Raw genomic sequence first — 24,595 nt, 5'->3', positions numbered from 1 at the left:
CCGATGGGATTCCCCCCAAGGACAAAGCTCCGTGTTGGGGATTGTGCGGCGGGGCACAACGCACCACACACATACACACACACCCTTGTTGGTGTGTGTGAAGGTTGTTGTTCCTGGTGTGTGTGTCCCCCGGCAAAGTGTAAGTTCGGTTCCCCACGTCCGTCGCGCCCCGCGCTAGCGAGGCGGGACTCGGGAGGTTGGTTGCCCTTGTTACATCATGACAGTCCTAAAGTGCGCGTACGATGCGAAACTCGGGGCGGTCTGGGTAATGCGAATCGCTTAGATGCGTGTTTGGAAGAGGAAAAGTGGTCATGTGCTGGCTGTCGTGGCATAAGTAAGGAAAGATTTGAAGCAGCTGATACTCTTTTGTTCCTTCTTTTTTTTCTTGTCTTGCCTTGTCTTGTCTTGTCTTGTCTTTTGGCAGAAGCTTGTGACAGTTGTTTTTGTTGGAATTGTGAGTTACAGTGTACGGCATTAAGATGGTGGGGGGCTGTTTGGCCCGTCTGCACAATTATCGGATGATTGGTACTCCTCCGCGGCGTAGTGTTACAGCGACGTCAGGTGACCAACTCCATTGCTCTCGTTCCAAACGTTCTTCGACGATCAAAAGAGTATTCGTAAGCGATGCTCACAGGAACTAGCATCAAACTATAGAAGTAAATGAGAAACGGTAAGCAATATAAAAGTATCGCTATAGTACACAAGGCCGCGCTGAGTGAAGTCTTAGTGAATTACACCTACATACTATCTCCTAGTCAATAACCATTTACTAACTTTCAGTCCTGAAAAAAATAATGAACCTACAGAGCTCGAATTAACCCAACTATACGCTAGCAAAGCTTCACGTTACATTGGTCTCGACATAATGGACATCATATGAAAGATGAGAACTCCAAAAAAACCATCAAGTCATTCAAAATATCCAGAAACGAATTGGTGAAATGACTACAAAAACACAAAAAAAACCCTCTAAGCATTACCAAACTTCGCCACATCTCACATAACCAGCATCATCACTTGCCACGAAGATTCTTTTCGACCCAAAACAGGCAAATATATTCATAGACGTTGAAGTCTCTGTACATCTAGTACCCGTAGACCCTACTTGTTAAATCATGCCGTATCTACATATCTTCGTATTCCCGTTTTCCCCGAAAACAAAACAAAAACAAAAAACTCCATATGTCCATCTATGTCATGCAAATACTAATTCGACGCACCATTAGCCCCACCCTGCCTGACCATCCAGGTTAGTAAATCCACCTTGGTGACAACGGCAACAGCCCTGTGTTCGCCATCAACCTGCTCCGTAACAACCGCCGCGCTATTCCACTCGAAGAACTTGTTGAGGTCGGTAAGGGTAGTTTCCTTTGTGATCTCGACGAATTCTCTTCGTCCCTTCTTGCCGCCCTTTTTCGTGTTCTTGGCGTTGTCGCCGTCGAGGGAGAGACGGCCAAGGTCCTTGACGACTTCGTTCAACTTGCGGAAATCGAACATGACATCCTCGACGGGCGACTTTGGTGTGGCGCGGCCGGCGGCAATGTATGAGAGGAGGTTACCGAGAGTGACAAGACCAACTAATCGGGCCTTGCCGGATGAGGAGTACACGCTGACAGGCAATTGGTCGAAGCCCTTTTCGCGCATGGTTTCTATGGCTTCGCTGCAAGGTGAGTTTGCGGCGACGGTGGTGACGGGCTTGAGACGCAGAGAAGCGATGGTGGCGCCATGGAAGGGGTCGGATTTCTTGCTGGTGGAGAGGCGGCGGAGGTGTGCGTTTGAGTCAGGTGAGTGTGGAGGGGTGGGAGGGAGTAGATCGTTGGCGGCGAGCCAGTCGTCATCAACAAACTATTGGTTGTTAGTAAGGATATATTGTAGAGATTGCGAATTTCGACGTACCTTGCTGAGATAGCTGCGAATGCTGTCAGGTAGTATGACAACCACGACGTCATCTTCAGTCAGGTTCATGTCACGAGCCGCCTCAACCATAGCTGCCATGGCGCTTCCGGAAGAGCCACCGCAGAGGATACCCTCCTCAGCGATCAACCTGCGCGCATACTGGAAAGAAGACCTGTCGTCGGTCTTGTACCACTTGTCCACAATTTTCTGCTCCAAGACATCAGGAATGAAATCGTATCCAATTCCCTCAACCTTGTACCCCTCATTCACATGCTCATCGTTCAGACTTGGGGGAAGCGCCAGAATACTTCCATGAGGATCAGCCGCAATGATCTTGACGTCCTGCTTGTGTTTCCGCAGACCTCGTGCAAGACCAGTAATTGTGCCTCCGGTTCCAGCGCCAGCAACAAGCATAGTAACCTTGCCCTCTGTCTGCGCCCATACCTCCTCAGCGGTGCCGCATTCGTGGGCAAGCGGGTTGTCGACATTCGAATACTGATCTAGGATATGCGCATTTGGAATCTCCTTGACTAGTCTTCGCGCAACACCAATGTGGCTCTCGGGACTATCCCACGCGGCGCTGGTGGGAGTGCGGATGATCTCAGCGCCAAGCGCCTTGAGCACTGCCACCTTTTCTGGACTCATCTTCTCGGGGAGTGTGATAATTGTCCTGTATCCCTTGACTGCGCCGACTAGCGCAAGTCCAATACCAGTGTTACCGGAGGTAGGCTCAATGAGTGTGTCGCCAGGTTTTATGCGACCAGACTTTTCTGCGGACTCGATCATACGCAGGGCAATGCGGTCTTTGACACTTCCACCAGCGTTGAAAGCCTCAACTTTTGCGTAAACGGTAGCTCGGATGCCAAGCGACTGGGGGATTTTATTCAGGCGGACGAGTGGCGTGTTGCCAATTTGTTCCATGATGCTGTTCATGACAACGGGTGGCATGGCGGGGCGCGTTTTGGTAGACATTTTCGCAGTTGTCGTGCTCTCCAAGGGCACTCTAGGTATATTGGTGTGAAGGTGGAGAGGAGAAAAGTTTTGCGTGGAATTAAAAGAAAAAGACGAGTACCCACACGTCAAAAGGTGACAAAGTTACGTTATGGCCAGACGCTCCGAGTTGCGTTAGCCGGCAAGCCAGAGAGTTGACCCGCAAATACCCGCCGCTAGTTTAGTTCCTTCCGACACGTGATAGGCAGCATAGCCACAGCAGACACTTGGCAACGAATCTGTGCATGTTCGGAGAATTTTGACCGTTTCATTTTTTTGGGATTGCTGTTGCCGCTTTTGGACTGTTTTTTGGAACCAAAATATGGAGGATACCAGTCCCAAGGAGGTTGAGGCGGATTTTCCATGGGTCCATGAGATGCTTTTACATGCATACCATGGGTAGGCCATATATAAACATGTTCGAGTACTTTGATTCGCATTACTTCGATACATGATTCGTGTCGGGATCCCAGCACAGTTCCATTATATATAAATGATAGCGTGGCTGATTTCCTCCACGTATTGCATTGTGTGAATTCGAAACACATACCATGGCTAAGCCTGCCTCAGAAAGTAGCTGCTTAGAGGTTGTACCGATTCTCCTGTGGACTCCTAGGAAATGCCGTGCAATATAAAAACCCCAGTCCCTCCTCCCCATAACACTCGCTATTCAGCTGTTCTTTTCTGTTAGCTATCAACAAATTCGAGGAGAGAGGCGCACAACCTAGCGCGCCCTCCTCATTCCCTCAGTAATTGGGACAAGACCGCACTGAGGGAATGATTCACATCACTGGGGGACGATTAATCCATACTTTCGAACGTACCTTTGCACATGATTCCAGAACCCCGATAACCCCCTTTACGCCAGTATGGCGGGTATTGTGGGATGCTGAGAACGAGAGCGGGTCGTCATGTGACAAGGGGGGTAGGTGGTCCTCATTCCGGTTGTTCTGAAAGAAAGAAAAAGCGTAACTCGGGGACTGGTGATGATGTCGAGCCTGCGGCAGCAGTCCACAGGGCCATTCTGAAGTCCAAAGAACAGTATGATGTCGAAGGCTGTGGGATGAAGCCTGGGGGAAGAAGTGCCAGCAGGTTACGAGATCCCAATGAATATCTGAACATCTAGGAAGGATCAAGAAACACTGGGCAAACCGGCAAGTACTTCCATCTACCCACCTTCCCTGGTACTTTTATACTTTGACGATCTCAGCAGATACTTCCCAATATTACCATTCATCTACGAGTTTTAGGCACATGGCGATTTGGCGCTGGTGTTAAATCGTCTCCATTGGAGCTGTCACATAAAGGTAGTGTCAATATCCCCTTTCCAGATATCAATCAGCATAATCCTCAGCACTACTATTCCACCTCCATCACCTCCAAATAGAAAACTCTTCTTCTCTCTTTCCACCATCACATTTGTAGTGTTACGATACTCATATCCTTATTCTTACATAATCCACTCTTCTATACTTGTATCCTGACAGTACTAGATAGCTAAGGGGTAAACTTAGATATATTGCCAAGAGAAAATTTATGAATCTCGTAGTAATATTGAACAATGCCCTTTTTCTATATGCCAAAAAAAGTCGTGAATCCACTTAGAAGATGAAAATTAACAATATTAACTAGCCATCTATATACACATACACGAACGCATTCTCAGCGCTCTACATTGCAAAAAGGTTCCTCCCAGCCCATCTCCTTCCACACCCTAAAAAAACCCCACGTGAAAATGCTCAAAGCTGCTCCGCAATCCACTTCCACCACCCATCCAATCCAGGCCCGGCCTTGCCACCCACGACATTCCCGCCCACAACCTCAACGCTCGTCCTACTCTCCCCCATCTGCTCAAAGCTAAACGCCCCCTCACCCCCCTCACCAAGCCACTCCTTCTCCTCATCCACCTCATCTTCGCCTCCACTCAGCGCCGCGCCGCCATCCCTCAGCGCCTTAGCCCTATTATTTCTAATCTCCGTAATAGCCTTCTCAAGCGAATTCCTAACCAGATGCTCGGGCAACGCAGTGAAGAGGTCCATTTTATTTGCTGCAATAAGCACGGGGATTTCCTTGGGTCCTTTGCTCGATGTAGCGTTTGTGTATCGTTTTTGCAGAGAAAGAAGCACGTCGTGGAGGTACTCTGCTGCTTCGGTGAGACCAGCTTCGTCAGCCAGCTGGGCAGCGTCGAGCATGAAGATGATGGCGCGGATGTTCTTTGGGTCTGCGAGTTGCGAGGTGGCGTGGTGGCGCAGCTTACCGTGGCCGGGGGTGTCGAGGAGGCGGAAGTTGCGCGAGCGTTCGTAGGCTGGGTCGCCTGGGGAACGGTAGTGCGAGGATGCGGGGACGTGGGGGGTGGGGAGCAGGGCGGAGACGCTCAGGGGGGTCGTCGACGTGTGTGTCTGGGTCGAGGCGCTCCGTTCAGCCTGTGAAGGGGGCCTGGGTTAGCCATGGGCTGGGTCATGCAGTGTGGCTGCGCTGGCCGTGGCGGGGGGGAAGTATACATACCAGAGTCGCAAAGGCCGTTTTGCCGCTTCCGCTCGGGCCGACGAGCAGGAAGGTGGGCAGCTGGGCAGCGGCCGCGGCTTTTCTGTAGAGAAAGCTATGCACTAGTATTGGCAGTATTAGGGCGACGAGAAGCGTGACGATTATGGTCGTGGGGTTTGGCGCAAAGGCTGCCGTCAGCCAGCTGTCCTCATCGTACCAAGCCATGGTGGCAGTGGGCGGATGTGCCTGGGGAAGCAGCAGAGAAAGTGCTGTGGAATGGGGACAAGATAGGACAAGACAGGACAGGGTAGGGTGATGGAGGTTGCAATGACGTGACAAGTATGGCAGGCCGAGACCGCGCAGTCCCAGACCCGTCAAAGTTTTGGCCGCTGCCGCCGATCCTTGAGCGGGCGGGCGCACGGGGGGGAGGCGGAAGGACCCCACGCTAAGACGGAGCGCTAGAGCCTACAAGAACCTCACCTCACCATGCCTCTCGCTACCATGCCCACTACGCCGCGGAACATTTCACAAAAAGCAAAAAGAAACTGCGCTCCGGGCCGTAAAACAAAACTGGGGCCGCCTGCATTCACACAACTAGCACAAAGCTTTTAAGACGCTACATAATCATACAACAGACAAGGGGCCGCCCATCATCAGCCTTCGTGTGCACTTCCCGTCCTCTCGTCTGCATTTCCCCCGCCTTCAATGCCCAGCCCTGAATAACATGTGTCATAACTGCTCATTACTCCCAAGAACCTAACTCGCCGTCTCTTCAGAGCCCATCAGGACACATACCGAAGCAGGCCAGCCAGAAACGGCCCAGACGGACAAAGAGGGGACGACCAGATGCTTTTTCAACCCTCATGCGCCATGCACCATGCGCCATGCATATACATAACCATGAGAGTGCCCAGTACCCATGCCTGCATCTTCCTGAACACCTGTTTGCACACCTCTTTTATACTCCGAAGCCGACCGTCATAAAAAGAAAAGAAAAGAAAAGAAACCATGAACCTGCAAATAGTACCCGGAAATAAAACGAGAAAAATGAAATGGAGTCGTGCTTTCGTCGTTCCATGAGGGGATCAGCGCCGCGACATGGTGCATGATTAACAATGAGGGCTGTGTGTGTTTTTGGAGAAAGGAACAAAGCAAAAGCGAGCCAGCAACGCGCCACTCACCACACACCCATTGCAGCTACAGCACTTGGCCCACCCATGACCAGTAACAGTACCACAACCAAGCATATTGAGCACAGGTGTCCCAAATGTAGTAGTACCCTGAGTGTTGCACTGCGGCCAGCATGCTGGTGCCTGACCTCCATGCAGCCTTTGTCAAGCGCAATGTAACATCCACGTCTCTCATACTGCCCTTCTATGCTCGGCCGTGGTATGCATAACATCGGTCTGTGTGTCGTTCGCTCCGAGTGTAATCCAAGTGCGGGGTGGTTGCGAGGGGAATCCATCCAACTTGTCTTGGCCATGCCATCCTCGCTCTGTAACATCAACAAACAAAGCCGCCACAGAATCCACAATCTCAGTATGTGTGCGTTTGGACATCAGGGTAGTAGCCACGGCTACTTTCTATGCCTTGGTATCGGCCGCATCCTCCTCCTGACCACGCAGCACTAGGGTATTCTTCCTTGACCCTACGATCTGGTGGCGGAAGTGTGCCTTCAAACTTGCTTGGAGTGCTCTCGTAGATGGGAGCTGGGTAGTACGAGTAGTCGTGCGGCTGTTCCATCATCTTGCTGTCACTGTCCTCGACCAGTTGTTGGTCACCAACGATTCCTTGAATGTTTCCCCCACTCAAAGAGCTTGATGAACTAATCGAATGGCTGCCAACCGGACTTGGGTCTAGCGAGTATGTATTGCCACGATACATGCTTCCACCCATGCCTGTCGTACCACTACCAGACATGGTGTTGCCGTAGCTTGAGTAGGACGTGCGGCCGTTGGATCCCAACCCATGATGGCCACTGCCACCCAAGCCTGAGCCAGGTGCACCTCTGGATGTGCTGGAATTGTGCGGGCCTTCGTTCTGGTAATGACTGGGCGACCGTCCCCGGACAACAACCGGATGGGACAAGCGAGCTGCCACCTTGACCCACCTTGGCCCATCCTCCTGCGGCTTCTGTACATTCGCCCACAGCTCTACAATCAGATGATAGTATTGTTGTTGCGCTCGACGCTTGCCGTTGTTGGCCGTTGCCGATTTGAACTGGATGCGCTCAAACGAATGCTGGTAGTTGCTACTACCATGGCTTGTGGGAGAGTACTGCTGCGACGATTCGTTCTCGTTTTGCAGCGGAAGGTGAGGGCCTGCTACTGCCGAGGTTTGATGGAAACTATTCAGCGCATAACTACCGTGCTCATGACTTTTACCTGGTGGCGTCGGTGCCAGCAGCTCCTTCTTCATGGGTATTTGGGGGCCCTTGTCGCGCTTTGGAGTATGCTGAATCAGCTCGATCGTCTTTCCTGATGCTCCGTCTACAGCAGCTCCAAGGGAAACAGCCATCGACTGTATTTGCTCGCTTTGCTTGCCATTGCCCTGATCTAGGTACAGACGTCCGTTGGGAGTCCATGGCGAGAGTTGATACGACACATTCACAGAAAAGTAGTTCCGCCGATAGCAGGTCCATACATGGTCGCTTGAGTAGAAGAAGCCCTTTTCGATCTTGGCGTCGAGGGTGGGTGTCACCGTGGTACCTTCGCAGAGAATCGTGCCCCAGACCGACTGTGCATTGAAAGGCGGCGATTCAGGTGAACCAGTTGGCGGTACATAGGCACCCGCATGGTAGCCATTGTTGTAAGTAGCTAACGGCATTGCTGTCGGAAGTACACTCCTGGGAGTGTCAGGCTGGGAGGTGTAGCCAGACAGATCGGAGCGAGGGGACAGGGTGTGTGAATATCTATGCATGGCAGACGTCCCTGTCGTATAGTTGTCTCTCGCCGATGAACCCATGGACGGTGACACTGAGTGGCCTAGCCCCGGTGATCTTGCTGTGGGTAACATGCCTGTGGATGGTGCATCATTTCTGCCATGTAGTCGTCAGCGGTCGTGCATGCTCGTCGGGTTCCACACGTTCGAGTGCGAAATCTTGGAATACTTACAGTCGTCGAGTCGAGGACATGCTGCCGCCGTTTCCCCAGACAGGGGTGAACACTGGGGGGAAATGGTTGGGATAGGTCGTGGCAACCGTCTGTGGAAATGTTGCGTACGAGTATGCTAGTGCTGAAGAAGCAGTTGAACTAGGTGAAGCACTAATCGATGCAGACCCTGAATCCGACAGAGCCGCACTCGTCTGGTAGCTACAGGCACGAGTCAGTCTAATTCACAAAACAAGCCATTTGACCAAAGTGATGCCAACGATAACCATGTGTAACCAGCCGGCAGGGTGGCACGATTTAAGTCGTCAAGCAGGCCAGGGGCGGTACGGCATTACCGCAAGATTTGTCGTGTGATCAATACGACAGACCGGCCTGTTGGGAAGACCGAGTATGCCATGCATCTGATACGTGTGCGACGGCGATTATGATCAAGGACATTGACGACGTGTTTGTTTCGGAGTAGGGGAAGGCTGCACTTGGGCTGCACCGGGCGAGAGAGGCGTCGAGAGATGCAGGCTCGGGGGCCACAGGGCTAGGCAACACCACCGAGCCTGCCATGCCAGACGGGAAGAAAACAGCCAATGAGAGCTTTCATACTTACGCACTGTCGGGACGATGTGTCCCGTAGCAGCCTGCGATCGAGCCTTGGTGGAGACTAGCTGCTGGGTGTGCCAGGACTGGCTCGCGCCTGAACTGATCAGATACGCTTGCGAATGAGTTGTGATGTGCATGCGCCCCAATATGATCGATATACCCTTCCTCCGAAGAGAAAGGGTTTTCCGAGGCCAATGACGGCGGTGGTTGCAGCACTGCTTATCCTGCACGTCAGCCAATCGACTTCACCCAAACAGTGTGCTGTTGAACAAGACGTGTGACAACAACGGGCAACGTGCACAGGTGCGCAATGGAGCGTAGATGAGGGCACGTGTGGGACGCCGTCGCACACGCGGCACAGCGACCAGGTGGCAGAGCAAGCGTGCAAAGCAGACTGTACGGATGGGCAAAATACCACGTCCGTAGCATGCTGCCGTGGGAAGAGGGGTCGGCGAACAACCGATGCACTGAATGTGTTGTGGTGCAATATGGGAGTGAATGCAGGAATGACGGGCGTGGAAAGAGTGCGGAGAAGGGCGCAAGGTGATGGCTGGACGAGTGCAGCGCTTAGAGCCAACGACTGAAGGAAAAGGGATGGGATGATGGGATGGCAATTTTTTTGTCCATATGCTGCATGTGGGTTGGAAATACGCGTGAATCTGACTTACCTTGATTCATCATGGTAATGAGCAATCGACGCACTGCCGCTTTGCTATGTATGGTCGATGCCGAAGAGAGCCCGTGGGAGGGCAATGTGCCTTGCAAGCGACTCAATCTAATGCCGCTCGTTTTGCTCTGGAAATTCTGCACCGGAGTCCCGACAGACTGGGTCCAATTCAATGGCGCCGGCAGTAGCGAGAGGATTCGCTGCTGACAGAAGTCCGCTACAGCCGAACTGCTTCGCACCGGAGCCTAAGATGCGGATCGATCAAGCGAGTCAGAGGCTTGCGTAGCGGTTCTAATGGTAAGTTTCGGCGCGCCGGGGCGGCTGCGAGAGGGTTGCTGAAACGGGATGGTGGTCAAGCCGGGCAAGCTCGTTTCGAGCCGCTGTTGGTTCGCTTCAGGCAATCTCTGTGGTTTAACCGGCACAAGGGTGGAATGGATCCTCGATTAGCTGCCGCTGCGCTTTACTGGGGGAGCTAGGCTCTGTTGACGCTGATGCTCGGCCTGGGTAGAGTGCAGAAAACCAAGAGCAGTCACCGCAGTGCGCCCGTTGATTTGCACCTTGGACTGGTGAGGGACGTGCCGCTCAACTTGATGACGGGGATACTGCAACGCCTGTATTGGCCCCAATGCTGCGTCTTGTCAATGCGCTGGCCGTGGCAACGGAGAAGAAGAAGATGGACTGACAGGCTTGGTTTTTTTAGGGACGTGCGATGCAGTGTCGTATGTGTTGATGTCACTCGCAGCGGCTGCGCGACGCCCTGAGTCGAACGGCTTGTCTCCGCAGAGTGAAAGACCCACAGTTGCGCTTTGTTTCTTCTCGCACTCTCCAGGAATTCGGGATGTCAAATTCAGAGCACAGACAGGTACAAATCGTAGCCCCACCGTTTGGTGCCAGGAGTTTCTGGTGGTGACAAATGTGGGAAGGGGACCACTCTGACGTTGTATACTATCAACCGTCAATCTCACAAAGTCGAATCAAGGCGTATATCGCGCCACACGGTTTCGAACTTACCAGGCTATGCAGCCGTTTTCAAAAAGAGATTATGTGGCGTCGACTGGTATTCAATCGTGGCTGTTGCCACAAGAATGCTGGCTTGTAGTCGGAGAGTGAGCAATCTATGGGCAACTCCGGGATCTGCGCTGATCGTCGACAGACAAAAGGTGCGCTGTCTATCCCAGGGTGAAAGTTATCGAGTATAGTTTGGACAAACAAGGAAAATACCACGGTCAAGTAGTAGTGGGTATGAGCCTGGCTTGGTATGGGTAAGAATTGTACGGTGTAGGGGTTGAAGCATATATGCCCTGTGCTCTCTATTCGAAATTCATCTCTTGCGTTCAGGATGTTGCACAAGCTCACCAGGGTTAACAGCCCCGTGATCTGCGAGGCTGGTAGGGTACCGGTTTGTGGTGTCAAGATAACGATCTAGAGGAGATTGCTAGAAATAGTGGGTCCGGGGAAGTGAGTGGTGACGGACAAGATGGGATATGGGAAGGGTATGTCAAGGATACCAAAGGCAGCCGAATAAGAGTGGGCAGTAGAAGTACTGTTGACAGGCAGACAGCGCTACAGCTCGATATGGGGTAGAAGCAGACTAGGGCCCATGACGGATCTGTTGACTCAAAGAAGAAGTGCCTGCCAAGTGAGTATAGGCGTGAGGCATGCATGGTAGGCGTGCCGGATCAAGATTCAGCCCCAAGCTAATCATCCGTATTGCTCAGACGGTGGCCGTTTTCTAGCACCACGGTAACATTTGCAAACTGCAGCAACGAGCCTTTCCCAAAGCAGGGAGTGAATATCTCCGAAGGCAGGGAGGGATCGTCTTCACCAGTGCCTAGATTCACAGAACTCGAATAGACTCCAGACCTACGCCGAGCTTAGCACTCCCTGTTCTCTGACCCACCGCCTCACGGCCCGTCGATTGGCTCGGCCAGCAAAGGCATCACAGTCCCGTGCAGCGATGCAGGAACACTGAATACAACAGCATGCTCCGATCGGGGCCCGACTCGACACGACAGGTTAACGACCGCAGTGCTGGGTCGTCGATGTTTCATCTCTGGGCCAGCCGCCCAGAATAACCCATGGGGCAGACAGCTGACCATAGTTTGCTCTCACTCTTGCCACAGCCTTGCTGCATTGGATCATCAGTCACGGGCGGCGTCCACTCAGCAGCCGGTGGTGGAGAGGCCCAATCCAGGCGTAGCGAAGAGCGCCACGGGCCGAGAGCCGCTGGCCGACGACAGGTCATCCCGCGGGTTGAGGGTGAAGGAGAGGACCAGACAGCGAGAGTGGGATTAGGCTCAGGCCCACTACCTGTCACAGAGAGCGAGCGCAACAAGACCGCCTGGCCTGGAGGGAGCCGCTCGAGGTGACTGAAGATGACGAAGAGGAGGAGAATGCTGGAACACGCACATACTTTCACGCACACATGCACACACACACGCGGGCGCCACGGCCAGCGAGCGATGCGCAGGTGTTGCATTGCCTGGATGTTTGGGTTAGAGCATCTCACAGCGCCAGAATAGAGGCTTTCCAGCGTCCATTTCCCTGCCCACCGCGCTCTCGCCCATGCACACACACACACACATACATACATACACACAGGCGCTCACACCCCGACCCGACATAGTGGATGGTTGACTGCGCAAAGCTCCGAAAGCGGGTAGAGCCAGGCAGTGCTCCCAGCGGCTGCAGCAAGTCACAGTGTCAGCGGCTGCTTGTCGGGCTACGGTACGAGATGGACGCGGCGAACGGCATATTGAGACTGGGGGCATGGTAGGGGGCAGCGGTGGTAGTGGTGGTCAGAGAGGGGGTGGGGGGGCCAAGGGGGGGAATGATGGCGCAGAGCGATGGGCCGCCGTCGCCCTCTCCGCGGCGGGGGCTCCCTTGGATGGTGGACACGACGGGCAGGCATATGGACAAGACAGGACAGGCCAGGCGGGCGGACGAGCAGCGAGCGAACGACCAAGGGCATTGATGGCATGCCATGACCTGCACAGGCGGCAGAGCAGGGCAGGGCAGGGCAGGGCAGGGAATCGGGAAGGACCGCCCGGTGGTGACGTGCACCTTCCCGCGGCTGCCCTTTGCTCTTTCCCCCCGCTTGTACCCGCCCCTTCCCCCTTTCAGTACTAGCCCGTCCTTGGCGTCTGCTGCTCCCCCCGTCGTACGACACTCGTCCGCAAACTTCCCAAACCCCCCATCGTCATCGTGTCTGCGTGTGTCCAAGTATCTATGTACATACAGTCCGCCAGCAGCCTCGACACAACGAGGCCCTCTCTCCTGACCCAGACGGAGACGGCCGGTGCTTGTGGGACGACATCTCACTTCCCATGCTCGCGTTCATGTGTCTGTCTTGCACGTTGTGCCCGTCCACCACGCCATGGGGGCTGACGCGCCATGAGTTCCCACTTCTTCGCATTGCATTCCCTGCCTCGAGGTAAAAGGCTCATGTCCGCCCTGATCCAATCGCCAGCTCGTCATCAGCTTTTCGAGTGAGGGACGCAGGCCGCCAGGCTTGCCGCAGCAGCCAACATGAAATTGTCCCGGGCCCTCTTCACTTTCCACTTCCGGTCCGTCATCTGACGCCCTCTCCGAGGGGAGATGCAGAGGCACGCCTGCCGCTTATTTTCCGAGCACCTCACCGCACTTTGTGCCCGCTCTCCCTGGCGATTTCGGCACTTGCCATGGCATCTCTTGCGTCCTAGCACGACAGCCGTTGAAAGCAAAGAGGGACACGGTGGCTGAGAAGGCTCAGGAGGTTGCCCCTTCGAGAGATCTCACTGTGCACTTGGACGTCACCAAGCACTCGACGGCCCTGCGCGGCGTCTACTATCGAGACACAGCCAGCTGCCGCCTCCCGTCTGCCACGTGACACTCATGACTGGCATCAAAGCAGTGGCCATGATCGATAGATTCATGGCGACCTGCAGCCGCCTCAAATGCATTGTCGGAAAACCAGAAAACATGATAGACCCTTCTTAATTGTCTCAGCCGACTCGACAAAGGCTGGACGCTGTATGGTTGCCATGCTGGCGCAATTGCTGTTTGTTGATTATGGCGTATGAGCTGTTGCACAAGCACTGCTATTCCGGGTCTCCCTGATCAAATGACCGAAAAAAAATCTAACATGGGTCGGTGCTTGCTTGAACTGAGCAATCCATCTTTCCATAATGGTATCAATTTTCGACGATGAAACCAGCGTCTACAAACAATAATGAAGCCAAATCTGCTTACCATGGGACAATGAATTACGATTGGATAGCCCGTCTGTAGATTTGTCAACCAAATTCAAGGGGTTTAGCCATCGGGCCCGCCGACGCAAACCCTTCTTTGATCAAGGACCTGCGACGACTGATGGCAGCGCCCACGCCGACATTGCGCCGGAGATCGTTCATAGTTGGGCTAGCATTTCGCTGGTTCTAAGAGTGAAGCGGTAGCCAACTCCATACCCATCTCACTTATTTTCTTGCAAACATGGGCTCCTATTCTACCTCGTGCGCGAGCGAGCGCAGGTGATACCGCTGTGGGCTTGTCTTGTCGTACCCTCAGCGCGTTCCTCAATCAGCCCATTTGGCGCAGAGAACACGAGACTAGAATCGACTTCGATTACAGGATGGTAGCTAGCCCAAGTGCGCGAACCGCTCATCTTCTACGGGTCGAAGACTCGCACAACAGATCCAGTGGAACTGTTGAACCAACACAGCTTACGCCAACGGCTACCCGAGTCGCTAGGAGGCGATGAATCCTACTTTGATTCGACTTCCGGCTTAAAAACGCTCGTGTACCCTTTGTTTGCAATGCCCATTGGTGTTTCGCAAGGCGCCGATCTGCACAATCAGGTTGCCACGGCATCCATGTCTTCAACAGCCGAAGAGACTGTGAGATTTCGATTAGCATTCTGGCATATCAGTATCACGCAATGTCCAAGACTACTACTCCCTTAATCCATACTAATATGGAATTCGGTTTGGCTAGCAGCATCACGGCTCGGTAGCGAACGTTGGCGTCGTACGGAGCGGCCGATAGCATCCGCATAATCACAAAATCAACGCCAAACACCTTGTCAATTGGTGCTCCAGAGAAAATTCAATAGCCCCTCCAACCACTTATCAATAGAAGCATATACATCTTAGATAGGTAAAATACCAGCGCCGCGCCTACATGACGTACAGAGTGCTTCTCTAATTAAACGTACGATCTTCTGCTTCTCGTACACGTCAGCCAAGACTTCACAACAAAGGCTTTTCAGTCTGGTCCTGGTTTCTTTAGCAAGTAAAGGGCACCAAAAAGCCGAAATCGATACCTAAGCAGGCAGGCTATGCCTACAGCCTTTGAATACCAATTTCGGTCACTTCCCGAGATCTACGCGTACGACAAAGACACTCTATAGCCACACCTCTGTCGGCTCACTTCAAGAACGATTGGTCTGTGCGAATGTTGTGGAAGCCAATGATGCGGCTATGAATGGGGACAGCTCCTTCCTTCCCAAATCGGGACATCACCGGTCAGGCGTTCATTACGAGATGTGATTAGCCACACAAGTCACATTCCTCTGTGGTTCAAGTCTAAACCTGAAAAACGGTTTCTAGAGAGACCACAACACGAGAGCCGTCACAAGATACGCCTGTTCCCCACAAAAGTGTTAGAACACTAAATCCCTTAATCCGGGGACGGGCAATCAGCGACGCCACAGTTCCGCGACATTCAGATGCTGTATTGATTCCACAACGCCAACCCCGCCTCAAACAAGCATTGTTTTTGCCTCGAGTGACTATCCAGTGGGTTTCGACTGTTCTCACCGAGTGTAGCTAATTTGGATCATGGCTAATGCTAATCTCACCCCGTTGTCGTTGGACACTTTCGTTGGACCGCCGTTTGAAATAAGCTGGACCAAATGCTAGACCATCATCTACCCCTGGAAACTGCAGACTGTTCGTGATTTGTGTCAGCTGAACACAACAGCTGGCACTAGACATGCCGTCAATGTGAGCTGTCGTAATCCTCTTGATCCAAATTGGCCAAGGCAGCGGCTGCAGCAATGAAACAAACAATGACAACGCACCGACTGTCGGTCGTTCCGGGTTTTATTCAAGGGATTATCTTCAAAACCGTAGGAGGAACCAACCATTCTTCTTGCCATCCGACTTGATGAGAAAGAAGTGCAGCAACCCGGTCCCTGTCCATACCAATAGGCCTTGCGTTTAGGAGATTTCCGACTCAGCTGGGTACCTCCGAAGCTATGACTATCAGCAGTTTTCAAGAGAATGTCGTTCGCAACTTCAACCCATCCCGGCGTCTCCGCTGATGTCCGTACCACGGAGACCCGACCGTTGGATACGTTAGTCACCCTGACATGCTGCAGAATCTCGTCATACTTTATTCTCGTGTCCGATTTTCAAACGAGGATCTTGAACAGCAACCCGAATGACTGCCTAGCGACTAGAGACTTCGGGTGTCAAAGAAACCCAATGATTACATGGCGGTGGCAAACCCTTCTCCCAGCATCCTATCAAACGTGCAGTTACGGTATATGAGCATGGTACGATGCCAGAATCCACTTTCCTTTCTCTTCTCGCCCGTCAAAATATCCCTAGCGCATGGTCTGTTCGCTGTATGATCGGGTACGAGTTTTCCTTTGTTTTCCCTCTCTTTCCTCCGAAAAGAAAGACAATAAGACAGGTCGGCACTGGCTTTTGGGATATACATGATGCAAAGTCCCACCCCCGCCCCATCTGCCTGCCGGTCTATCGGTCTGTCGTGATATGATCATCTAGCGCCTTTCACAACATGCCAGTTGCAGGACCGGGAAGAAAATTAAAAAGTCATAACACTTTGGCAGATATGTCTCATGCGACGTAAGCAGCATGACAAGCAGATACGGCTTTGAGCTTAGTTCCCTATTCATACTGACGATATGTCTCCTCTTACTTGCATGCTGATAACGCCAGTTGGGGACATCGTGAGCAGCCAGCCTAAGAAAGCGGCCACGAATGGGGCTTGAAAGCGCGTGGGTCATGGGGAGCGCCTTGAAGTATCGGATTTCAGGGTCTCCATGGTCCCCCCCTTTTTTTCCTCTTCATCAAAGAATGTGCAAGGAGGATTCGAAATCTCTAACTCCAGGATAGTCATGAGGCATTTCTGCTGCGGCCTGATATGGCCTTTAAATGACCAGATACTGAAATCAGCACGAGTGTGTAGTCCGTTTCTCATTTTCTTTTGCATACCTCCTGCCTAAATGCTTTAGCCGCTGTGTTCATAACCAAAGTACGTTACGTGTGTATCCTGTACTCTTTGAGCTACGGCACATAGTTTGCGTTTCTCCACGCTATCTCTTCGCCGCCTTTCGTTCCAGCCGCCCACATGTGGGCGGGGCCTAGATCATGGAATTCACTAGGTCTAAAAGCCCATTGAAAAAAAAAGAGCAGTGGTACCCTTCTATCGACGGAGCAGGCTGAAACGATATGATAATCGTACATTAAGCATCTCCGCCACGCCCCCTCCCCCCTCCTCCTCCTCCTCAGTCAATGGGCAATGTAGGCAGTGTAATAGCACTATATGTCCTGATCCTCGCGCATCCGTGTGGTCGAGGAGTATTTTCTTTTAATAATATGTACAATTCCAAGTAACATTCAAACCAAGTACGCACATAACAAAATATGCGGTATATATATATCCGAAACCACAAATCCCCTTTACCTCACGTGTTTTTTTCTCTTTCTCACTAGTCTAGACTTTACCAGAGAGAGAGAGAGAGAGAGAGAGAGAAAAAACATATTACACTCGCTACCGCATCGTTTTTTTTAACCCTGTAAAATCACTTTTTTTTTACCATCCATCCCCCCCCTTTATCATCGTGCCAAAAGATTTATTTATTTTTTTAAGAAAAAAACAGGAGATACAGATTCTCAATAGTTTGTCAAAAGTACAGTGTTCGTATGTTAGTCAAGTAGGACGTATGACTTTGGCAATGAGTGCGTCGATGCAAGGAATGGGTTCTTTGCCGGTTCAGTTGAAAGAATAGAATGGGGAGAGTTTTGATGGAGTAGCGTCGTGGAACTGGGATGTGCTTGGTTGATGTCGACAAGGACGGTTGTGTGTGTGTGTGTGTGTGTGTGTGTGTCTAAATAGATGGGAGATACTGATGTGCTGCTTTTGTTGCTCGATGTTGAAACTAGAGGGATGATGTAGAAGAAATATGGATTAGTAGCTCCAGTACTAGCACTATGGCGATTTAGGCTCTGTATTTCCGAGGACTTGAGGGTCATGGGTGTAGTTCCGATTAGATAATGAGAAGACTTTGCTATGGCAGAATAAAAAAAAAGTAGCAAAGGTGTTGAGCAGTGTTGGTGTTGAATGAGTAAGGTGGATTGAACAATGTAAATATCTCGGACCTGTGAAGCCAAAAAAGGGTGCATGCATGCACAGTCACTTAAGAAATCATTCATTGGATCACATCACATCACAACAGAACACGCAAGAAATAGAAATCAAATCATGAACAACCCGACAATGCACATCAGGAGCTTCTCATTCTTTACAATGCAGCAATTACAGAATCCTTCTCACTAGAGCAGCCACATGCCCTTTGCTACATACATCATAACTATACAGTTGTTGCCCGTTGAGCGTCACGGGCGCCCTACATCTGTCCCGTCATTGCAGGGCTGCCGTGGCGTTGATCGAGGTGATCATAGTTGAGTTCGAATTCTCTCTGTTTTTCATGTCAGTTATAGATATTTCAAAATAGACACAAGAGATTACGCACCCTCTCTCTTCTCCAGTTGTTGACGTCAAAGAAGAGGTACCAGCCACGTTCTTCCTTTGGTGAGAGACGGATGGGCGCTGGCAGATCTGGGTCTTTCATCATCCACTGCTGGAGCTTGATATGCCATCGCCAGTCGCGGTTGTACAATTCTTGTGCGGCAATTTCCTGTAGGATGTCTCTTGGGTACTGGTAGAAGATGGCGAGGAGCGTCTCTGCTGAGAAACTCGTCATCTTGGAATGGAGTGGTGGCACATTTGTCACCGTGTACGCTGCTGGAAGGGTGAAATCTGGCGGTATTACTGGCTTGACGTTTGATTCGACAAAGGGTGAACCAAATGTTGGATGTAGTGGCAAGTTGCTAGAGGCGCTGTTAGCGAGAATATTCAATGCGTGGAAAGGCACTCACTCAGGTCGACTCAAATCCAAACCCAGAACAGTCAAATCTTGGCCCATGGCTAGGGTGGAGTAATCAGGGCTCTCCATCGGAATCATAGATAAAAGGCCGGGCAATCCATATCGTTCTGAGTCGGTCATCTCGGATAGCTTTTTGTGTGGCATACTCTGAGCATTTGGTGAGCCCATAGCATCAGCCCCAAATGTCTGCTCGAACTGGCCTTGCTGGGCCCGTTGAGCGCCCGGAGCAAGGTCACCACCACTCCGCATTCCTATCTGATGACCCAGGGAGAACATATTGCCAGACTGGGCTGTCCGTTGGTTGCTCTTCATATTGTTAGCTAGCGCACTACTTCATCCCATAAGGCACATACATCTGAAGGGTTGCCTGCTCGCATGTTCTCAAATGGCGTTCGTGATGCTGATTGCGTGAGTGACTGGAGCTGCATGCGATTTTGCATTTGCCTACCTCCACCTGGAAGGCCCCTTCCACCTACAGTGGGATTGATGCCCCGATCTTGCTGGCTGTCCGTCGGACTTGAAAGGCCATTCCGTGTTTGCCCGAGCCCTGGGAAAGCATTCGCGTTGGTTCCAAATGCCGCAGCATTCTGTATTAACCCCGCTCTTCGATCCGGGGCAATGTCTCCGCCACCGCCACCTAACGGTGGAAACTCGTCAATGTTGCCTGTCTGCGGCTGGACGCCTCCAAGTTGACCGACACCCCCCTGTCCGCCGAATCGGTAGTCATCGCCGGCTCCCGAAAACTGGCTCTGCGACGAATCATCCTGGCCCTGGTTCTGATGTTGCTGATTCGAAGCTTGCCCAGCCTGTCCCTGACCTTGCTGTTGGCCTTGCCCTTGTGGCCTTCCTATCGTGTTTTGTTGATTCTGCTGTGTTGTTCGTAGCGTCGGGTTTGCCCACATCTGTTGCGCAGACGTATTTTGCTGCGTTTGCGGTGCGCCTGATAACGAGGGGAACTCCCTGTAATTGTCAACATCCAAATCGTGCTTCTCATATTCCACCATGTTCCACATCTCAGGCTTCCTCTTGCCCCACAGCTCTTTTGTGTCTTCTTCGTCGTTGTAAAGGTAGGCTTACTCAAGATTTAGCGGCGTATGTGGCTGCGAACCACCCATTGCTTGCGCAAAGCTTGACATGGCACCATTGTTTGTCCTTGTTTGCGCGTTTGATAGTCCCGGTGCGCCCATGGGGGCTCCAAATCCCCATTGAGACCCGCCTCCTGCCCGCAAACCGAGGTCAGCTTACTGATGTATCTGTCCCTTCAAGAGCATTCTCACCCATCTTTCCGTTTTGTAACCGGTTCGCGCCTAGGGGTGCTCCGCGGCCCTGATTCTGTTGTGCTTGAAACATCGCCAAAGACGTACGTCGTCGTGGTTTTGGACTCTAATCTATAGTGAAAGGGTAGTCAGTATGGTGTTATCAAAATACTAGAGTTGGAGCTGCGCTGCAGGCAACAATACTAGAGGCAGGAAATTTTACAGGGCACGTGTGGTGATAGCAGCGACAAAGGGGACTGGTGATGATGCAACTGCTTCGTGGGTGAGACCGTAAGGCGCAATGACGGTAGCTCGATTGCGACGTGCGGCGTGGTGCGACTCCAATTCGGGCTTTACAGATTAAGGGGGAGCAAGGGGACCGACAAGAGTTGTGCGCTAAGAAATTGTCACAAACCTGATTCCAGTATTGCTAGCCAACTCCTGTGTACGTGGATGCGTCTGGCCCACGTTGTTCTGGTCCGTCTCGCGTGCATGATGTTGGAGGTTCCGAAAGCCAAAGTGTGCTAGGCCAAACTAGGTATAGAACCAAATGCGGGGAGCGGCAACCGGTGGATCATCCGCCGCGACCGCAAAGTATCGAGCACTGAGGCCTGTAAGCTTGGAAACATTAGTGCAGGTTTGTCATAGTGTGCATGTTTCTATTAATTAATTTCAGGATGTGTTGTCATTCTGCTAAGTCAGGTGAAGTTGGTAGATTGTATCAAACCCAACCAGGGACGATACACTCATCCCTAGGCGAGCATTTCAACAAAAAACCACAGATTACAACATTATCATAGCATTTGAATCCTACTGGAACATACTGAGCCAGTCCAAGCAGACGCCAATCTTTCAAGGCATTGAATGGTGGCGCGTAGACAAGACGTAGATGAAGGACTTGATCGTGACCAGATGAGCTTAAATCTTATGAATTAGTTATTTTGATATGGTATACAGATTATCCTAGCTACATTTACAGCCCAGACTAGGAAGAAACACGTCCATAGGACGCGGACTCGTTAAACGCCTTGAGATGCTTTCTTCTGCAAAATGGCGCCTAGCTACTACGCCAACTCGAAAATGCACAATATGCTGCATATAATTAAAAGGTTTATGAAGGACCTTGTTGAAACAGGTGTGACATGTCAGTCTCGCCGTTGATGCCAAAGAAGTTGAACCTATTCCAGAACGTTAGCGGAGCGAAGAACAATATCAGAAACACAACATACCAGTCATCTACATTCAGGCTCATGGGCACAATGGGATTGTGTCTACCCCCAGAACTATTGCTCCAAGCATCGTCCTGTCCACCGTGCTGTTGTTGATTTTGAGACATCATCTCCACCTGCTGTTGCCAAGCTTGATTACTGTTGTTCTCGTACCCTGAAGACATGCCTACATTGGCCTGCGCGGGTGGGATCGACTGCTGACCGCCCGCGGCCTGCTGCTGTGAATGCTGGGGAATAGACATATTTTGGGGCTGACTTAACGCAGGATCTACAAGACTGTGATTCTGCATTGGCGACATTTGTGGGAAATTGACTTGAGTATCAGCAGGGAACAATTGATCTGGTTGGAAATTCTGCCAGACCTCCTGGCTGATATTTGGTGTGTCGCGGGTGATGAGGAAGAGATCTGGCGGCGTGCCAGGATAAGAATACGATGGGTTGAATGGGGTTGTAGGGCGTGTTCCCGATCGTGATGGTCCCATGAAAGCGTCTTGGTTTTGCCGGTTCATTTGCGGTGATCCTGTACTCATCTGAGGCATCTGTTGCTGAGGCTGCAAATCGCGAGAGGGTGTAACTGCGGGAGTCTGTGGTCTTGATCGCTCATAGGATACCTGCGCCGCTGGAGGGCCGCTCGGGACTGGAAAGCCCAAGTCCATGTCATCAAATTTGCGTTTAGACGATTCTTGGGCAGGTTTCGGTGGTGGCGGTGGTATTGGCGGCGCAGAAGGAACCTTATTTTTCTTGTGATTCCTACCCGCAGCCTTTTGCAAACGCTCCTCAAGATGCTTGTTGCCAAGAATGGACTCGAACAAGGTATGGACCATCTTTGCAACAAGCCAGACTTTCGAGACCTCCTTGAGAGCATCTAGACAAATCTGCAGTCGCTGCTCCGTCGCCGAGACGATGGACTTGTTTGAGGATTTCATCTGATATACATGCATGATGAGCGCCGAGAACAAGCTGTAGACGATGAATGCCGGTGTATACCGTATCTCGTCGTGAGCTCGGAGGTTTTCGATAATTGAAGTAATCATGGCAGCTGCTTGGTATGCAATGTTTCTTGAAGGGTAGGCATGTTCTTCGCCAAAACCGTCTAAATTGTTGGCCTTTGGTGAGCCTGCCGGCGGCATGTGTGCTCTGTGCAGAAGACACAAAGTAGTGCTGCTGGTGTTAAACTAGGTTATTTACATGTAGCGGGGAAACTTACTAGTAGTTGGAGTGGAGCAAGGCAGCCCAGAAATGGTGACGGCTGCGGTCCCATTGCACTTCGGGTGGACAGTGTTGTAGCCAATCGGCAAGAGCCATGTCACTGTGAGTGAGGTCAATAGCATTTGACCTGCGATGTTTTGACGCGACCGAATACTGTTGCGACAGCACCAGTCCCATAATCTCGCTCAGTTTGACATAGTTGATAAAGAATTGGACATGGATCGGATCTGGTGGGTACTCTGCAAGGTGGTCCGTCTCGTCGTCAATAAAGTCGTCTTCTGATACCATCTCTACATCAGAATCTTCGGGATCGATGGCCACTGGTCTGCCAAGCGCGACAGCTACTGAACGGTCGCGACTGTACAATGTCCACCAAATCCTCTTCCATAGGCGTTTGTCAGATCGGGATAGTTGCGAGCCTTCGACGCTTCGGTGCATGCCTGAGCCCTGAGCTACTACGATTGCCACTCTTGTCCAGTAGAAGACGTTCTTGGTCACATCCTCAGGTCCCTCCCAGTACCAACCCATGAGAATGAGCGCCTGAACAATGGTGACCCTATCGTCCTCGAAATTGGCATCGTAGAGGGCCTTTGCGCGCTTGTAAAAGGTCATTGCGGCGGGCGTTGTCGAGCCGCTGGAGTCCATTAACTGTGCGTTTGTGCAGACACGCGAGCCTGCGAGGAGTATGGCCTGTAGCAGGAGAAGCGAAGGGGGGTTCTTGGGATCGCGGTATTGGCGCATGAAGCGGCTGCGGTTGATCACAGGAACGACGGGGGCTACCCATTTGAAAAAGGCCTCGACGAGTTCGTCACACAGAGCGCGCGGGGGGAGTAGGAAAGCGCCCCGTTGGTGTAGTATCTCAATCTCCATGTTGTCCATCTCATTAACTCTTGCTTTTGCGCCTCGCACATTTTCGGGCAGGGGATAGTGGACGACATCGGTGGTGCCGTAGCGGTCGTGGACAAGTAGCGACAGGTTGGAAGACTCGCCCAGATATGCTACACGGCCAGCTTCCTTGATCGGGGCCCTGGCAAACTTTGGTTTCATGAATTGCACATAGGTTCCATTATGGGTGGCCTGCTGGGCGGCGTAGGCAGACGAAACGGTGGTGGACGGGGTGCCATCTTCGGCGTTGAATACGGTTGATCTCTCGCGCGGCTCGACCGAGGTGCTCGCTGGGGAGCGGTCGTCGCTGTCTCCTCGCTCACTGGTGTAGCGTCAGGCTTGTACAGGCAGGTTTGTGTGTAGATGGTTGGGGGTGCAGTCATGGTACCTTTCAGCGTCCTTTGCGCGGGCCGTCTGTGTCTTCTTGCGCTTAGGCTGGGGAATGCGGCACTCGATGCCAAAGGCGGTGCAATTGGTGCAGGGAATGCCGAGCGAGGCAGCGTCGCATCGTACCTGTAATCGTGAGCTTAGTGGCGGCAGCGGGGCAGATATGCCGGCCAAGTGCTCACCTTCCTGGCGTGACATGCTGCGATGCGTCGTGGTTAGCAATCGTCGTCTCTTGTGTGGTTGACCGAGGTGCCGAGGCTCGTGCAGGCCCTCTCAACTATCCCACCGATCTCGACAGCATCTTCTCTCGCGCGTCAGGGGATTGCGCAGACGGGTGTTGCACTCACTTTCGCACGCCCGGCTGGCGCGTTGTCGGCGGAACGAGGGATGTCCTGGACCAGCAGCGGCGGAGGCAGCCTGCGACTGTGGTGTTGTGGACGGCCTATACGATCATGAGCATGCGGTACTCGAAGGGCGCGCGACAGCACCTACGGAGACGCATTACTGCTGGGCTGGGCTGCGAGCGGCTGCGGCGCTGCAGGCACTGCAGGCACTGCGGAGGCCATGAAGGAGTGCTCGGCCGCCATGTCGTCGCCGTCTCGATCTCACTCAGCGTTGTCGTCGTCGAGGGATGATGTTGTGATTCGCCCGCCGTCTGGTCGTCTTCTGCGGTAGGTAGCGACTAGTGCGGGCGCTGGGGTGCACGGAAGTCT

The 24,595-nt window shown here is 52.2% G+C and overlaps 7 protein-coding genes across 7 annotated transcripts; 1 reads left to right on the top strand and 6 right to left on the bottom strand.

The window, feature by feature from the left end:
• Positions 1 to 1,206: 1,206 nt before the first annotated feature.
• Positions 1,207 to 2,868, bottom strand: COCCADRAFT_102458 (uncharacterized protein; the record flags this gene model as incomplete). The annotated part of the gene is made up of 2 exons (XM_007716528.1): positions 1,207 to 1,845; positions 1,897 to 2,868. 2 exons carry the CDS (start codon positions 2,866 to 2,868, stop codon positions 1,207 to 1,209), a joined length of 1,611 nt encoding a protein of 536 aa, XP_007714718.1.
• A 1,757-nt stretch (positions 2,869 to 4,625) lies between these two features.
• Positions 4,626 to 5,595, bottom strand: COCCADRAFT_102496 (uncharacterized protein; the record flags this gene model as incomplete). The annotated part of the gene is made up of 2 exons (XM_007716527.1): positions 4,626 to 5,309; positions 5,392 to 5,595. 2 exons carry the CDS (start codon positions 5,593 to 5,595, stop codon positions 4,626 to 4,628), a joined length of 888 nt encoding a protein of 295 aa, XP_007714717.1.
• A 1,311-nt stretch (positions 5,596 to 6,906) lies between these two features.
• Positions 6,907 to 9,755, bottom strand: COCCADRAFT_38860 (uncharacterized protein; the record flags this gene model as incomplete). Its single annotated transcript, XM_007716526.1, has 4 exons — positions 6,907 to 8,407; positions 8,484 to 8,681; positions 9,082 to 9,289; positions 9,743 to 9,755. The coding sequence occupies 4 exons, from the start codon at positions 9,753 to 9,755 to the stop codon at positions 6,907 to 6,909; spliced, it is 1,920 nt and encodes a 639-aa protein (XP_007714716.1).
• Positions 9,756 to 11,438: 1,683 nt separating this feature from the next.
• Positions 11,439 to 13,187, bottom strand: COCCADRAFT_28211 (uncharacterized protein; the record flags this gene model as incomplete). Its single annotated transcript, XM_007716519.1, has 5 exons — positions 11,439 to 11,604; positions 11,838 to 12,223; positions 12,333 to 12,426; positions 12,491 to 12,967; positions 13,063 to 13,187. 5 exons carry the CDS (start codon positions 13,185 to 13,187, stop codon positions 11,439 to 11,441), a joined length of 1,248 nt encoding a protein of 415 aa, XP_007714709.1.
• Positions 13,188 to 16,001: 2,814 nt separating this feature from the next.
• COCCADRAFT_38859 (uncharacterized protein) lies at positions 16,002 to 16,271 on the top strand (the record flags this gene model as incomplete). The annotated part of the gene is made up of 1 exon (XM_007716525.1): positions 16,002 to 16,271. One exon carries the CDS (start codon positions 16,002 to 16,004, stop codon positions 16,269 to 16,271), a length of 270 nt encoding a protein of 89 aa, XP_007714715.1.
• Positions 16,272 to 18,376: 2,105 nt separating this feature from the next.
• Positions 18,377 to 20,266, bottom strand: COCCADRAFT_102438 (uncharacterized protein; the record flags this gene model as incomplete). Its single annotated transcript, XM_007716524.1, has 7 exons — positions 18,377 to 18,448; positions 18,503 to 18,860; positions 18,909 to 19,222; positions 19,270 to 19,316; positions 19,365 to 19,876; positions 19,994 to 20,135; positions 20,194 to 20,266. 7 exons carry the CDS (start codon positions 20,264 to 20,266, stop codon positions 18,377 to 18,379), a joined length of 1,518 nt encoding a protein of 505 aa, XP_007714714.1.
• Positions 20,267 to 21,283: 1,017 nt separating this feature from the next.
• COCCADRAFT_28209 (uncharacterized protein) lies at positions 21,284 to 24,469 on the bottom strand (the record flags this gene model as incomplete). Its single annotated transcript, XM_007716518.1, has 7 exons — positions 21,284 to 21,350; positions 21,402 to 22,562; positions 22,609 to 23,817; positions 23,884 to 24,008; positions 24,065 to 24,081; positions 24,230 to 24,324; positions 24,375 to 24,469. 7 exons carry the CDS (start codon positions 24,467 to 24,469, stop codon positions 21,284 to 21,286), a joined length of 2,769 nt encoding a protein of 922 aa, XP_007714708.1.
• Between the last annotated feature and the right edge of the window lie 126 nt (positions 24,470 to 24,595).

The sequence above is a fragment of the Bipolaris zeicola genome (assembly GCF_000523435.1).
Source record: "Bipolaris zeicola 26-R-13 unplaced genomic scaffold scaffold_143, whole genome shotgun sequence".
NCBI classification, from domain to species: domain Eukaryota; kingdom Fungi; phylum Ascomycota; class Dothideomycetes; order Pleosporales; family Pleosporaceae; genus Bipolaris; species Bipolaris zeicola.
This window is presented reverse-complemented; position numbering and strand designations above follow the sequence as displayed.